This window comes from Notothenia coriiceps, unplaced genomic scaffold (genome assembly GCF_000735185.1).
Source record: "Notothenia coriiceps isolate Sejong01 unplaced genomic scaffold, NC01 NC01_scaffold00022019, whole genome shotgun sequence".
Lineage (NCBI taxonomy): Eukaryota > Metazoa > Chordata > Actinopteri > Perciformes > Nototheniidae > Notothenia > Notothenia coriiceps.
Genome location: NW_011354720.1, coordinates 128,822 through 145,334, shown reverse-complemented (window position 1 = coordinate 145,334; position 16,513 = coordinate 128,822). Strand labels below are relative to the sequence as shown.

General features: G+C 42.9%; 1 protein-coding gene across 3 annotated transcripts in view; it reads right to left on the bottom strand.

The window, feature by feature from the left end:
• Window positions 1-16,513, bottom strand: part of LOC104953621 (zinc finger protein 516) — a 52,849-nt gene that overhangs the window by 6,684 nt on the left and 29,652 nt on the right. For all 3 annotated transcript variants that reach the window (XM_010780584.1, XM_010780583.1, XM_010780585.1), the window contains exons 2-4: window positions 11,836-14,035; window positions 6,793-8,130; window positions 2,218-2,322 (exon numbers count right to left, since the gene is read on the bottom strand). In XM_010780584.1, coding sequence (XP_010778886.1) covers window positions 2,218-2,322; window positions 6,793-8,130; window positions 11,836-13,576 — 3,184 coding nt within the window. In that variant the 5' untranslated portion in view covers window positions 13,577-14,035. The remainder of the gene's footprint in view (window positions 1-2,217; window positions 2,323-6,792; window positions 8,131-11,835; window positions 14,036-16,513) is intronic.

The window sequence follows — 16,513 nt, the reverse complement described above, 5'->3', positions numbered from 1 at the left end:
GGGGGGGGCTGGCAGGGATGGTGATGGTGATCATGGTGGTGATGATGGTGATGGAACCTGGTGGAGGCAAGTCAGTGATTTAATATGACGCATGTTAATAGAGGCCTCGGGGTGGCTGGCCTTTTCTGCGTGTGCACGTCCATGCTGAAGACAACCGTCGGTGACAACATTAATTACAGCTTTGGCGAGTGTTTACAGACCCTTATGCATGGGACTGTGTGTGTGTTAATGCGCTATGTGTGTGTGTTTACAGCAAAGCTTGGGGGGAAGCTGAGCGCTGCATCACTTACCATTTGGCCTCTGTCACTTAGAATCACTGGCTGTGCCACATATCATTCACACTCTCTATAAAGAAGCTACTTATCTCACTGTCTACTGCGATCACTGCCGGTACGGGTGATGGACATGACAGGACAGGAGAGGGAGGAAGAAGGCGGGAGATGGAGAGGGAGGAAGGCAGACAAATAGGAAAAGAGAGGAGATGAAAGGTACGAGAAAAGGAATGAAGGAAAGTAAATAAGGGAACAGGGGATGAGAGGAAAATGGAAGAGAGGAGCAGAGGTTATAGGTGCGAAGAGGAGTGGAAATGATACAAAAGAGGAAAGTGGAAAAAGGAAGAAGAGAGAAGAAAAAGTCATATGGAAGGATTTGGGGAATTAAACCAAACAAAAGGAGAAGAAAGGAGAGGAGTCAAGAGAGGACAAAAGAACTGGAGTGCAGAATAAATGAGAGGAAACATCGGAGGAAAAGGAAATACAAAAAAGGTGTGAACAGAGGAAACAAGAGTTTAACAAGTAAGACAAATAGGACAGGAGAGATAGTGAAACAAATAAAGGAAGGAAATAGAAAGAAACTGAGATATTTTGTCATGAGTGGAAAGGAAACAAAAAAAGGACAGGAAAAAAGGTGAGAATAGAGGAAATGATGAGGAAGACAAACAAAGTAAAGATGAGTGTAAAGAAGACAGAACAAAAGAATCAAGGGAGAGGACAAATCGAGAGGAAAGGACGGGAAGAGAGGAAATGTAAGTGTACGGAAAAGTAAAGAGGAGAAGGAGGAAGTGGAGGAAAAGGCAGAATGTCTAAATCAAGCTGTTTAGTGAATGGCATTGGGACGCATGCAAATAGATTCATAAGGTTGGCGTGGACAAATGCTGTTCTACTTCATTAGAATGCGCAATTCCATCTCTCTAATTGACATGTGATTAATAATGTATACAATTTGTCACAGGTCAGTATCCGGAGCACATCATGTTTCACTTTAAAAAATAGAGACAGCTGCCCAGCCCAGGGCGGGGAGGACTCACAGACCGCCTGTCACACTCAACTGAACAAAAAGATCCATTTTGATTTATTTCGGGGAATGCAGGAACGTGGTTGACGTATGGAGAGTCAGATGATGAAATATTGTCTGGAATGTGAATCCCCTTGCATATATTCTCTATATCTCATGTGAGCGTTGATTTGGGGGATAACTAGCTGCGAGGGCGATGACGTGTGTGTTCACAGGTGGCACGGGAATGATTGACTGTTGAAGGAGTGGCCAAGAGAGTGGGAACATCTAGAAATACATGAATACCAAGTAGCTTACATGGTGGATCGGCAGGTTAATGCTGTACGATTCATTGTTTTTGCTGTTTCTTGTTTGCTAAGATTTTTGTCCGGCATTCATTTTCCTTTTTGAACTATTTCAGTGGGTCCCTAACCCTAACCCAACCAGTTCTCATCCAAAGCCTCTTTTAGGCTGCGTATACACTTTTGTAAATTCATGTTGAATGATTGTTCTGTTTGTATTCCTTACACTTAGGGTCGTATTTAATGGAAAATAACAACATACCAAGTGGGCTCATTAACAGTTTTTACGAAGATTCCGACATTCACCAATGTGAATGCCCATGCATATGTAATATATAAAACCATTCATATTTCCTTTTTCCCTGTACAACTAAAGGTATCAAGCTAATTTCCTTATTATTTTGTCACCATAATCAAATACGTTTTAATTTGATAGAGTTTAATTTGCCATTATTATGATATTTATTTAAGCCTACAGCAGGGGAGTTTCAGGGAATACAATTTTTATGCTTTACGTGGAATAAAAAATATTGATTATGAGGCATTTCCATGATCTTGTTGATCCAGTTGAAGTACGTGTTCACGTGCAATCTGTCTTTCTTTGAGTGTGTTTGTGTGTCTGTGTCAGTGTGGATGTGTTTACCTGTATGGGATCTCATATGTGTACGCAGGTGGCTGGGCTGACTGAAACTCTTCCCGCACTCGTGGCAGAAATACTGTCCCTGCCGCATCAGAGACCTCATCATCCCTAAAACACACACAGGACAGAGAAACGCACAATTAGAAACAATAGTAAAGAGAAAATAGTCAGGACATCAGAGGTTCAAATTGTTAGAGGTTGAAACAGAGGTACAATAGGATTCAAATTAATGGTATGCACTGTTAGCAGACACAGGCAAGACAAGATATGTATATATGATATTTCCTTTAATACATTTACAATTGATATTTTATTAAAGTTTCAGAATTCTGCGAGGGATCTTTGCACAATATAATGCCCAAAACAATCATTAGAGTGGGACAAAAGTGGTTCTTATTAGTTTTTGGCAAACAATAACACTGTTTGTCCCATTTTTTAGATGCTTTAAAATATATTGTACTGTCAGTGGACATGCAATATTTTCTTTGTTTGTGTTGATATATCGTTTGTGTAATCTCTTTTGGGGATCGGACCTTGAGATGAGGCATGTTGCAATCGCAAGTAATGCAAATTTCATGCAGCATTTAGCAGCCACAATGCGTTTGATTGTGAATTACCCACAAGGCCACAAGTGTCTAATCCTAAAACACCTAAGAGCTGCATTTTCTTGCGATTTGCTCTTTGCTCACCGCGTCGTTGGGCGCAGAGCCTTGCGGTGAAAACAGCCAGTAAAGTTTTGTTTCTATAGTTACCTCCCCTTGCTAGCTTGCGCCGCTTAGTACCTGTCATCTGAGTGGTTGCCCCGAAAAGTCAGAGGTGAACAAGGTCAAAGTTGAAATAATTGTTACTTTTAGGGTTAGGGTTAAGATAATTTAGAGCAGGTAGCGTTCTCAATAAAAAAAACAAAGTCAGCGTTTTGCCGCTTAAAAAAAAAGAATTACATGCTGCATTCAAAGGCCAGTTGAATGTGAGCATTTATGTGTGACTTTTCTTAGAAGGGATGGAAAACGTGAACATCAGCATCAGTTTATTTCGAGGCAGAATACATTTTCAGATTGAATGACGACGTAAAGGTCAGCGTCGGGCAGTGAGAAGGGAGTGGGTGAACATGAGCACAGAGCCTGGCCCCCAGCAGCGGTGGAGCTAGGTAGCGTCAGTGGTAGTGGACTTGCTCAGGCATCATTAGTATGTCTAATGTGTCATTATGAGCGGCTAGCTCCAGGGGCTGGACTGCAGCTGTCACACAGCATCATCTCAGAGTCTGACAGGCAGACACACATAGCACACACACACACCGCATAAATTACAGGCAATTAAAACGCCCCGGCTGTGATGTGCCCGCTCCGCTGCCCGTGTGTCACATGTCAGGTGTGTATGTCTGCATGTGTGTGTTTCAAGAGTTGTATTTGTGTGTTTGGTCCAAAAAGAGGAAAGAGAGGCACAGACTGGCTGCACACACACAGAATGACTGAACACTCCCATTACATGCGCACGTCAGATTAACACGATAATGGCCTTAAATGCGGAAAGAAACTTGTTGAATTTTGATGAATTGACTCGCGAGACATGGCGTGAGTACATGAGACATTAGACATTCTTCTCTCAGTTTGTCTCTTTTAGAAGCTAAAGAAAGCAAACTTTTTGCAGTGTCAGTATTTACGCAAAACTTTAAAACAATCTTGAAGTTTGCTCTACAGTTTTCTTATCTGATACAGATAAACATTGAGTTAAGGAAAACTTTAGAAATGTTACATTAACATCAAGAACCTCATATAATATTAACATTTCCACAAGTATATATGACAAATATAAGACAGCTAACCATGTTTTAATGCTATAACACATATCCAAACAAGACATAATTGCGTTACTTGCAGGTAACAACTTTTGATTTAAAATGTTCTAAACGAGTTACTCTCAGTTTACTGCAGATGTATATCAGCATGTGTGCCCATTTCTTTATTGAATTATTGAAATGCCAACCTAGGGTTGAGATTACCTGGATAACATTTGGCCTATGTAAAGCTAAAGTACATCCTGAATTATGGCTGTTTTTAGTTTGTATCTTCATGGTTGAATGCAGTTGTAAGTTGCTTTGGATATTTGCGGCGGCTAAATGAAATGTAATTCAAAATGAACCAGCACTTGATCTATCAATTGTTGATTACCCTGCTCAGTAGACTATGTATCTTGGTCCCAATATTTGGTCAAAATAAAAAAATAAAAAAGTGTTTTTTAGTTTAATTTATTCAGTAAGAGTAGGTTATATTTTTTAATGGTACATTGATTTTGCATTAAGGGCAAATAAAAACATTAAAAAACTACGGCAAAACCATGTGATTTCTCAAATGATAATTTTAAACTAAAATAAGAAACTATAAGAAAGTGACCACAAGAAATTCATGGGGCATGAAGCCTGATTTTGTTTGGTAAAGCAGACACAATGCATACAGTGTTGCCATTGAGCATAAAGAAAACTGTTGTTTCATGTTGAGGAAATAACTGTATTTAAGAAATTACAATGTTTGACTTGAGATTTAATTGATAAGGACCTGTCAGCTTTCATATAATAAAACTTTCTGGTGGGCACCTAAATGTGCATTTCATTTGAGACTGCAACACACATACTAATGCTCTCTCTCCTGTGACCTCTCCTGCTGACAGATGAAAGACCTGGAGGTTAGTGGGTGGTCTCTGTGAGGGGGACTCCTACTGCACAGAACCCTGGCAGATGCTTCAGCAGCACCGTTAGCATTCAGCCTGGCATATACCTGGGCAGTGCCCGCTAGTTTTGTGTATGTTTGCGTGTGGATGGAGGGACCCAGCAGGACAGGGAGGCAGAGGAGGTGACAGAAAGTGTCTCTGGCAGCCCGACTGCTGGCCTCTGGATACTCTACTCCTACTGCGGGCCGCCAGCCCTTCTCACTGATGCACTAATGAAAGACAAGACAGTGCTGGACGGAAAACGCATGCGGACACACATTCGTACGCGTATTACAAAGAGAAAACAGGAGAAAGACTTCAAAAAAGGTCACTTTATAGCATGTGACTCAAAGGGCTAAGGCGGGTGGTGACGAGATGCGCCTGGACGGGTGACAGCGATGTCATGCGTCGGCTCTCGGGCTGTTGTCTTTGACCCCTGGCTCCGCACAGCCCCACTTGACCTTAGAGACACAACTGAAAATGGGCAAATAATACGCGTGTTCGGTAATGACCATTTCCAAAGCAGCTGGTGGGGTAATTATTCTGTCTCATCTCTCTCTCTCCCTGCCTCTTATTTTCCCTCTCTCTTCATTTCGTCCTCCCTCCATTCGCATCTGTGCGAGTCTCTCGTCAGGCAGAGCCGTGACCTAAACAGTTTGTGACAGCTTTCTGGGAGAGTGGAGCTTGAGACTAGGCATGCCTCGCAGACCTGAGAGTAGCAAAGGTTCTCTCACGTCTCTCACATAAAAAAAGAAGAAGAGATACACACTTGCATCTAAAAAACCCAAGCACATACTGTATGGACACACATGCACAAACACACGCTGCCCAGATATAGCCTCTTATCATATCTGACAAACATGCAAGCACACTCATGTGCTCATTTAATGGATAACCTCTTCATTGTTCAAAAGCTTGTCAGAACCATGCACCACGTGTGTCTGTCAATCACTTTCAGCCAGATGGCGAGTTAGTGTGAGAGGCAGAGTTGGCCTGTGTTGGAGAGGATAAATGTGTATACTTCATTGAAGATACTTTAGGTGTGGAACTACGTGATTGCGGCCATCGTGTTTTTTAGCCTTTGAAGTTTGTGCATTCTACTCAAGACAGCTCAAAACTGAAATACTCCGTCACTGGAAAACATTTCTCTTCAACTCTTGACATTTGGCATTTTCTCCAAAGCTAAGACCCTCAGGGCATTTGGTATATCAGCTGATGATGAGGGATTCCACAGAACGCTAACCAAGAAGGCTTTTTCCTAACGGTGGTACTACATACATTTAAAGCTACAGTTGGTAACAAAATAACAAAATAACGTTCTGTCGTATTTGGTGAAACTGTCACTATATCCTGACAGTGGTGAATGAGACAGATTATTTAAACAAAAAATCATGTTCCTTTCTAACCCAAGTTCCCCTAATGGCATTTGCAAGATTCAACTGCACCAAAATAGCATGACCAATCAGAGCCAAGGAGTCTCTAGCACTGCATGTGAACTCCAATCAAACTGTCAAACTAGGCGGAGGTGATGAATCACATTTCTGGTACTGCAATGCCTGTTTTTTACCTTTTAGAAAGATATTTGATTGTACTGTATGGTGGTAAAATAACAGTCCGCTCCAAACAATGGGCAATGCTTGGTTTTGGCTCCACCTTTTTGAACAAACCTGTGGTTTTACAGCCAAACAGTACCAGACATTTTAGTTACTGTTTATCAAATTGTTAAGTTTGACAGATTGATCGGAGTTCTCGAGACGCCTTTGCTTTCAGGAAGAGAAACATAATTTTCTTGATCTGTCTAATACAGAACTGTCAGGATATAGTGAAAGAAGAACATATGAAAACAAATATGGCAGTAGTAAAGTAGTTCCTTACCAGTGGGATCCATCAGTGCGTTGGCCGCCCCCCAGCGGTGGTAGAGGGAAGCCAGTTCATGGGGGCTGTAGTTATTGAGGAAGCCGAGAATGTCTGTTGGCGTCTCTGGCGCCTCTGCCATTGGCTCCTGCTTGACATCTCCACGAGCCTCTGAAGGCAAAGAAGAGGAGGGGGAGGAGGATGAGGAGGAAGAGTTCAGCAAAGTGCCCCCATGTGCCTGGTAGGCTCCGTAGTCATGTCCTGCAGCGGTGCTATGGGTGATGGTGCTGGGCCTCGTAGCTTTAACCCGGCTCTGGCCGTGGGCGTTGGGAAGCGGCTGATGAGGGGAACCTCTAGCCCGGCTGTACTCCGCGAGGCCATGTTTGCTGGACAGCATGAAGCCGAGGCCCTCTTGAGGCATCACATAGCGGTCAGAGATCCGGGATGCAGAAGCTGCGCTGGGGCTCGGGGCTGAGGAGCGTGAGGCGGCACCGGTGCTTTTCTCCAAAGAGCTGGAGGAAGACGACAAGCCGCCCCGAGGGTAAATATCCACTTTGGGTCTGAAGCGGGACTGATGACTCTGGTCCTCCATGTGTCTGACACTGCTGCTGGTTTTGCTGCTGCTGCCAGGCCGGACGGGGACTCTCACTGCTTGGGTTCCCGAGGTGGATGAGGAGACTCTGGAGGTCGAGGAAGAGGGGGTTGAGGAGGAGGATGATGATGGCATGGCTGCTTGACTGGCTGGCTTGCTCTTCTTCGGAACCTCGATAGAGTTGGTTGGAGGCTGGGTGCGTTGGGCACGCATCAGTGGAGGCAGCGATGGGCATTCCTTCCCCTCCAGCATTGGCGGGGGACCAGTGCGTCTCCTGGGGGATAATATATTGTCTCTGGAGCCCTTGGAACAATTTTTCAGTGCCCATTTTGGAGCAAGATTGGAGCTACTGCTGTTGATGCGGTGAGCTACAGTCTGGTGCATCCAGAGCACCTCGGGGTAGCGGGTGGAGTGGGAGCAGAAGGAGCACTTGTGGCTTGGGAGACCTTTCCTGTCCTGTGTTAGGGAGGCTATGCCCCTGCAGCCATTGGCCCTCATGCACAGATCAACAGGGGTCATGCTGGGATCGAGCGGGGAGGATCGAGCTGAGAGGTAAGCAGGAGGAGATGCTGAGTTGTTCATCCCCTGGAGGAGAGCTTTCTTCAGCTTGGGGTAACCACTTGGGGTGCCTCTGCTTGAGCAGGGGCTGGGAATAGGGCTGGGTCTCTCTCCGGGGGCAGCGGGGTGTTGGACACAAACATGAGTCGAGTAGACCTGCAGCTCTCTGGTGACAAAGTCACAAAGGCTGCAGACGTAAGGCTTCTCATCTGTAGAGGAAAGAAGGATAACATAAAGGTTAATGACTGCAAAGGAAATATTCTTGATATATATTGTACTTCTACTACTACGACTGTGCCAGATTGACATTGTTCCATCCAGATGTAGTTTTGTTGAACAGCCACCAGGCTGCAGTATTGGCCAGTTTTGCAATGTATCTCTTTCATTACCACTGTCTGTTTGTCAGCATTATTACATAAATAGTACTGCTTTGATCTGTACTGCGAGAAGGCAAAGGCCAAGAAATAAACCATTCCATTTTGGAACATATGCAAATCTCATGGCAGACACATTATGTTTCTCTTATGGAAACGTCCTTGGCTGAGCTCTGTGCTCTCCACATGCCCTTCAAGTTTCACTAGTGAATATACTGAAATAAAATGTGTACTTTGGCAATTACAAGGACGGTGAGCAAATCAACGCTAACAAAATAATAATTGTGAAACAACTACACAATAATATTACAATATAGCTTAATAAACACATTGTCATAAATAACACAAATTGGAAATGATAACATTTATAAAAGTAGTCTATAGATCTTAAGGATATTGTACTGGAATTGCATTGCATTGCAGATATGTTCTCTTTATGAAGACAGTAGTACTTCATTCTGAAATGCAGCTTCCTAAATTCCCCACAAGATGGCATTTGTGACCAATTCTTTCTTACGAATGAATGTAACTGCTGTTACAAACACACCTTAGATCTCCTAGAGTGTAATTAGAACAATAAGAATATAAATAAACCAATGAATGTTGGTACTAGAAGTAGTTGTATTCATAAGTAATAATAATAAGCACTTTGAGCACCAGGAAAGCGCTATATACATTTCATGTATTATTATAATTGATATACTAACATTACATTTCATCAAAAAACATGACAAAGTTTACAAAGGTTTAGAATATAAAACCATGTCCAGAATGTACAATATATACATGCACAGCGCACACACTTCAATATCCTATGATCCAACAGATCAGATTCTGTAGTACTCCCCCCCCCTCTTCTTCACAATAACACCAGTAACCTGCCATCTGTTTTTCGTTTGGCTTCCTGTTGGCAACACTGGCCAACACACACACACACACACACACACACACACACACACACACACACACACACACACACACACACACACACACACACACACACACACACACACACACACACACACTCTGCTGCCAAGGTGTTGCCCGGGGCTCGGCAGTGTTAGATGGGAAGGTGCTTGGACTGATGTGTCCTGGTTGATATTGGTCATTTAACAAAAGAAAAAAACATGAATTTTCCCAACACACATTATGATGCTATTATCTTATTAAGGATGTGCTTATTTAGATACATTTTGGTAAAGGAAATCAGAGCATTGGATAAAGCCAGGCTCAACATGTATTTTCATTTTGTTGAAATGTGATGCAAAGATTATTCCTGAGGGATTGTTGGATATCTTTTTGAATACTTCATAACATTCTCCATGTTTTTAGGAGTAAATGTTATATAAATCAGGCCATGTATATTATATCAACAAACCCCTCAGGGAATATCTTCAGAATATATAGAAAAATAAATTAAACTAAAATGTGTATTACATGTAAGCGAGTAATAAGACACTACTATCAATTACAATAGCTATCACCATGAAGCTTCCCCAGTTGATTACTGAGGCAGTATTACATTTGGCAACCATTTTTTTTAAGCTACAAGTATTCGGAAAATGTTTTTTTAAATATGCATTAGGCATTTTAATTAGCTATTGTCAATTAGGATTTTGAATATAGAAGAAATCTACAGATGCAATCAGGCAACATTGGTCAAATGTGAATTAGAAGTCTTCTTTTTCATAAAAAGACATGTTTTGGAATCAAAATATCCCTAAACTTTCCAAATTAAGCAGTTCATAAAACCTGTATGTAGTGTTTCAAGCAAATAGAAAATCCTGATTATTTAAGAATCAAACTGAGAATGATAACAATCAATAACACATTGTTACTGATCCGTCTAAATGCCCATAATCTCAGTGTGCATGTATACTGTCACTTCTCATTAGCATTCCTCAAAAGTAGCACTGTGTCTGTGAGGGACATCAGAGTATTCACCACTAGAGCGTCCTCTGAGTGTCTCTTTCCCCATTGCCTGCATCCTCTCCATCGGGAGGTGACTATAAATAACCAATCCCTCAGACATCGGGCAGCCTGGATGGCTCAATGGTAAGAAGAGTGGATGAGTGACAGTGGAATTGCCACAGGAGGTAACCTTAGAGATTAGGAAAGAGTCAGAGGGGACAGGGAGAAAAGGGATGGACGTGCTGAAGCCGTCGTGACAAGGATATTCATTTGGTATGCACAGAACCTGTAACCATTTTTACATGGAATGGCTTTAAAAAAAATCTGATTATATCTCTTTCTCTCTTGCTATTGCAGGTTTTGTATCCAATATATTAGATAGATTTGTATATTGTGTATATATTAAGTTAATACGATTATTTGCTATGAATTTAATTCCTCAAACTAGAGACCAGGATGTTCACCAAACCTTTCACTGCTGGAGAACAGGACTGTAATTGTGTGTCATAAGAAATAATTGGTTGTTTTACAATAAACAAGCTCAGCAAAGAGAACAAGGAAACGTGCAGACAGATTTTCCTGGCATAAAAAGGAGAGCAAAAGACAAATTCACACACAGAGGAGGGGGGTGAGGGGAGTTTCCTGACACAGGAAGACCTGAAATAGCATACAGCTCAATCAGGCCTGAAGAAATGTTGCAGCTATTTTTGAATGTCTGTACTAACAGGGAGGAATGGTAGCTATCCCTTCAGTTTGCGATCCACTATCCTTACCGGTTCTAACTGTGATTTCAGTGAGTTTGAAAGTCAAAAGACAAAAGCCAGAAAGCTCTGGTGCATTGTATACACAGGATTCCTTCCTTTAAGATATTTAAGCCATGTTTATGGGTGTTTTTTCCCTGCATGGGTAGGTTTTCTTTTTTTGCTCTGCAGTGTTTATTGGTTGTGAAGGTGAAAAAAATGATAGGCATTCCAAGAATGCCCTCTCATCTACTGACATGCAACTGAAAGGCTTGCACTTTCAGTTAACTGCTAGTTTCATACTGACAAATTGGATTGCTGTTAACATAATGTTCAGAGGCAGTTAACATGCTTTCACCATATGTGTGTGTTTGTGTGTAGTTCTCTTAACAGCTGAAGTCTGATGTAATTTCAAGATGTTGCCACATGGTGGCTCTAGCTCCCTCTCCATACACACTGATGTTATGAGGAGCTCCATCTACACAAAGCACATTTCATCAACAGATGTTTACTACAGTGACAGAGTCAGAGGCCTCCAGTGGGAGGCTTGGAAAAGGCTACGGTCATTTCTAAAATGACTGCAGCGTGTGCTTCTATTAGTAAACTGCTGTGTATACTTAATGTACCTGTTTTATGCTAGAAAGTGGAGTCAGTACCTTACAAAGACAGATTGAATATTGACTTGGCAATGGTGGTCATAAGCAAAAAATGAAACATCAAGGGAATCTTCAGCACTATATCCTCCAATTATTGATTTCATACCGAATATGTCAGATTGAAACTAAGCTGCAATTCCCAAATGAGTAATATTTAGGTTCAGCTCCCTTAAATTGCCTTTGATTCAAGATTTTAGTTTCAAAACAAAAGAACAAGATAAAAGAAGACCAACCTGTAGTCTCTCCAGAGTTTGCCGTACCCATCTCTGAGGCCTGGTTCACGAGGGTGGAGGCTGGTGGAGAGTCCCCATACCCCGGGGTGCTGGGCCGGCTGGGGGAACCTGACTCGGGATCACTGGTAGAGCCCCATCGCTCGTCTCTTGAAGCTCTTTCCTTGTAGCCCACAGATACCCTGCCTCCGTCCTTCCTGTGTACCCGCTGGTGAACGATCATCTGGTGACGACTACGGAACACCTTCCCGCACTCAAAGCATTCGTTGGACTTGGAGGCAGATGGTCGCCGCCGCTCCTGGCGAGACGAAGGCCGGTACTCGGAGTCGCTGAGGCTCTCTGGTGTCCGGTCCCCTGAAGAAGCATGGCTTCCAAAACCAGAGCTGCTGCGTCGCCCTGAGTTACGTTTCCCTTGACTTTGAAGGACATAACGGCTGCTCTCCTTCTCAAAAACCACAGCGGCCCCGGCAAGGGCTTCCTCCCCCATACTTCCTACCCCATAGGAGCCCTTGGAAATTGCCTCCACTGGCTCAACAACCCTTCCTTTTGTAGCTAATTGCCAGGCCTGGTAGCTGCAAAATGGATCTAGCTCTGGGATTCTTTGACCTAGCTTTTCATTCTCCTCTTCATCCAGAGTTTTCTTCTCAACAGGCTGGAGGTTTAAGCAGTCAAAGAAACATCTCTTAGCAGCTGGTGAGTCCTCATCATCACTGAGTTGGCATTGGCTTGGGGATTTCCTGCCATAGCTGACACTGTGGATTTTTTCATGGGCCCTCAGGCTCTCTTTGTTGTGGAACAGGTTCCCACATTTGGAACACACTTGATAGATGGATGAAATGTGGCTAGTGACAACTTCGGGATCCTGAGCTACGTCATTGATGGTGGCTGGAGGCTCAGCAGATTCCCCTTTTGACCGTGCCCTGGATTTGGTGTTGTGTGTTTTCATGTGCGACTTTAGGAACCAGGCTTCACGGAACCGTCGTCCACAGATGCGACAGCAGTGGTCCAGGATCCCTGCATGTTTCTTCATGTGTGACTTCAGAAACCAGGCCTGGGTAAACACCTGGCCGCAGGTCTCACAGGGGAAGGTCCCATCACCCTGAGGTTGGATGATTTCAGGTTCGGGCACAACCTCTTCCTTAACAGTGGTATCATCGTCTGCATCTGCTGTTATGTGGACCTTTTCAATATGGCTGAGGAGCTGATCTTCTCGAAAGGCCTCGTAGCCACAGAGACGGCAACAGAAAGGCCTCTGGTCATTAACAGGCTTTTCTCTTTTCAGGCTCCTACCAGGCACTTTCCTGCGACTCTCCTCTCCACTATCCCCATTAATCATCCGGTTACAGGCTGAGCTGCTCTTAGTTGGACTCGTACCTCCATCAAGGCCCTCTGAAACACTCATCTCCTCCTCCTCGGCTCCACCCTCTTCATCCTCATTGGAGTGGTGGCTGGAGAGGGTGCCCAGTTTGTGGCTGCGGATGTGAACTTTGAGGTTGCCCTTCTGAGAGGCCCTGTGGTCACAGTAGGGGCATTTGTAAGGGCGAGCACCAGTGTGTCGTCTCATGTGCTGGGACAATGAGCTGAGGAACGGGAAGCTGCGTCCGCAGACGTTGCAGTCAAAAGCCCCTGGGGTTTTGTCTTCCTCCCCATCAATGTCATTTCTATGGCTGACCTTGTCTCCAACCAGCTTCTCCTTCCCTGCTGCCCGGGTCTCCATCACCTCCACACTGTCTCTAGAATTCATAGTACAATCCAAACTACCCTGTACTACCTGGTCTTTCACAAGCTCCAAAAAAACTACTGCGATCTGCTTTTGCACATCTAGGTAAGTCTAGCGTGCTTAAGTTCAATTGTTATCTGCCTTCAATCATCCAGGGATCAAGCTGCTTACACAGCAGCTCATTTAGCACTCTCCAGTTACTGGATGCAACACCATCTATCCATCTTCATCTGGCACTGTCAATGAATCAGTAGTTCAAACTATCTACATGCCACAGGCACCATAGAAAGCAATGCATGTAGCTTTATCATTTATTTTGACACGTGCTTATGGTCTCTTTGTCCGAACAAACACATTTCTGTCTTAATTCCAGGTCATCATTGTGTCAGTGGAAAGAGGTTTTGAGTACTTTTCCGCCACACTTCTGTTCTTCATTTCATTGTCTTCTCTCCATTCTCTTCAATCACACTGCATATCCTTCACCTACAAAAGCAACACAGAAGAAAGACACAAACGGGGGTGGGGAGGGAGAAAACAGACAAAGAATGTGTAAGTAAAACAGAAATATACCAAAGGTAATCCATTTTCAGACACATTTAGTTACCCTTTGCCTGCACACACATCTACACTAACTCCTGCATGTAGGTGGCCTGATGGTGTGGTAGATCTGCATGTATTTGTGTAGTACTGTGAATTTATGTAAGACCCTGGTTTGGTCATCTTTTTAAGGCAGCTACAAACAGGACAGAAAACAGTGCATGACCTCTTTAGAAACACCTAACACAGAATCAACTTATGATTTACACTACAATTACATCTACCCCTTTTTATTGACAAACATATTTATCTTTCTTAGACCCTGCGTCTATTGTTACTTATATGAGTTTATACAGATTTACATCAGTATACATTATGGATTAGCTATTATCATGTAAGTCCACCATGTATCTGTGGCTGACATTGTGCTCCACCACTGTGCACGTGCATGTGTGGTTGTGAAGAGCTGTGCTGGGCTCGGGGCTCTGACGCCACACTGGCTGAGTCGACACTTTACACAATCAGGGTGTGGGGGGGTGAGGGGCTGTGTTCACATCAGCAAGATCAGCAGTGCCACCATATTCCCTCCCCATACTGGCCTCATGCACCCGCCTCAACTGACGCTATCACATGACAGGGATCTTAAGTACACAACAGGAAGTGGCTCTTCAGACAGTTTGCTTTGCTCTATTTCTCAAACTGGAGTTCAATGGGGTGGGGGAGACAGTAAAACAGAAAGAGAAAGAAAAGAAGAAATGAAGCAGTGTTGACTAATTAAAAAAAAAACTGCTGTAATTTCAATTGACCTATTAAGTTGTATAATGTTACACATCTGCCAAATGTGTCAGATGTTTTCACCACATTTCCTTTTTATGACCTATTATTATTTCTTGCAGCAAAGTCCCAATATTCTCACAAGAATTCCTCAAAGTTAATCACATCTTTATTCTTTTCTCCGTCTCAGCTCATCGATACTATCATTACAAAAGAGCCATTTTCTGTTACAGCTTTGTTGATTAAACTGACATATTTCTTACTGGAGTATACATTTCAGCCGATGCTAGATCCTGAGAGTGTGGACTGAATGAAATGCGACTGACAGCATTATTATAGGCTATTATATCAAGTGACAGGGCCCATGAGTTGAGTTACTGCCAGGCTCTAATTATAAGTGGATAATTGATCATAATCATAAGAGGATAAGGTGGTGGAGGAGGGAAGTTAGCACCAGAACAATCATATGTCTTAAACTCTCGCGCTGAAAATGACTACCCTGCGCCAAAGCCACCTATCTATCTAGAATGATTTATGCTATTGAAATCAGAGCGCCCTCAATGGCTTGCCATCCTTCCTCCTGGAGTGCTTGGTAAGCTTAGGCTTCCAGCTGACAAGAACAGTGCTGCTCCAGCCAGCATTGCAGCTGTGGCTGACATTAGATACAAAACGTATCTCCAGATCCATATCTTTTTGTGTCTAAATGTTAGGATTAGAATTGGGGGTTAGGGATAGTCTCAATGTTGATAAGCATTAAGGCTCACTATATCCATATGCGTTTTCAAAACATTAGGTCTTTTACATTTGTAGCCACGCTAGTGACATAGCTCTAAGGATGGCAGTGATGATCTGTTGGTCAAATGCACCACTTTGGTCCAGACCAAACTACTTGATGGATTCCTATGAAATATTCTATGTACATTCATGTTACCCAGAGGATGAGTCTTGATGACTTTTAAGATTGCCTTTAGGTCTCCTCTAGTGTCACCAGCAGTTTTTACTCTCAGCATCCCAATGATGGACTGGCGTACAATTTGGCATAGACATGTACAGATTCCCCATGATAAATGATGTCTGTAGTGATCCCTATCTTATCCTTTACAGCACTTCTAAGGGGTTCATATGATTTTGAGCGAAATGTCTCAACAACTTTTGAATGGATTGGAAATGAGAATAACTTGATTGATCTTCAGCCTATTCTAGAGGCTTATTTCAAGCCTTTTTTCCAATATGTAAGACTTGGTAGAAAAGACACTTGAACTTCATTGAAGGCAGAAACAAAATGATGTTTTGTAACATTCAGTGTTTGGTTCTTAGCAAATGCTCTCATGCTATCACGCTAAACCAAGAAGGTGAACATGGTTAACAAGAGGCCTGTGCAACATCCGTTTTATTACATTAACATCTACTGACACTAACATCTAGCTCAAAGCATCACTGATCCTCACAGAGCCGCTAGAATGATGTTATCCTTTTGTATTGTTTTTACAAGCATTAATTTGTCTTACATGCAGAAGAATTGATGAACATCATAACACCATATTGATTCTTTGTGAAGACGTTTACATCCTTCCCTAAATTCACATAACTGCCGTCCTTTATAGGTCTCATGCATGTGCTTTGGTGACGTGACATAACATATTCCAAATA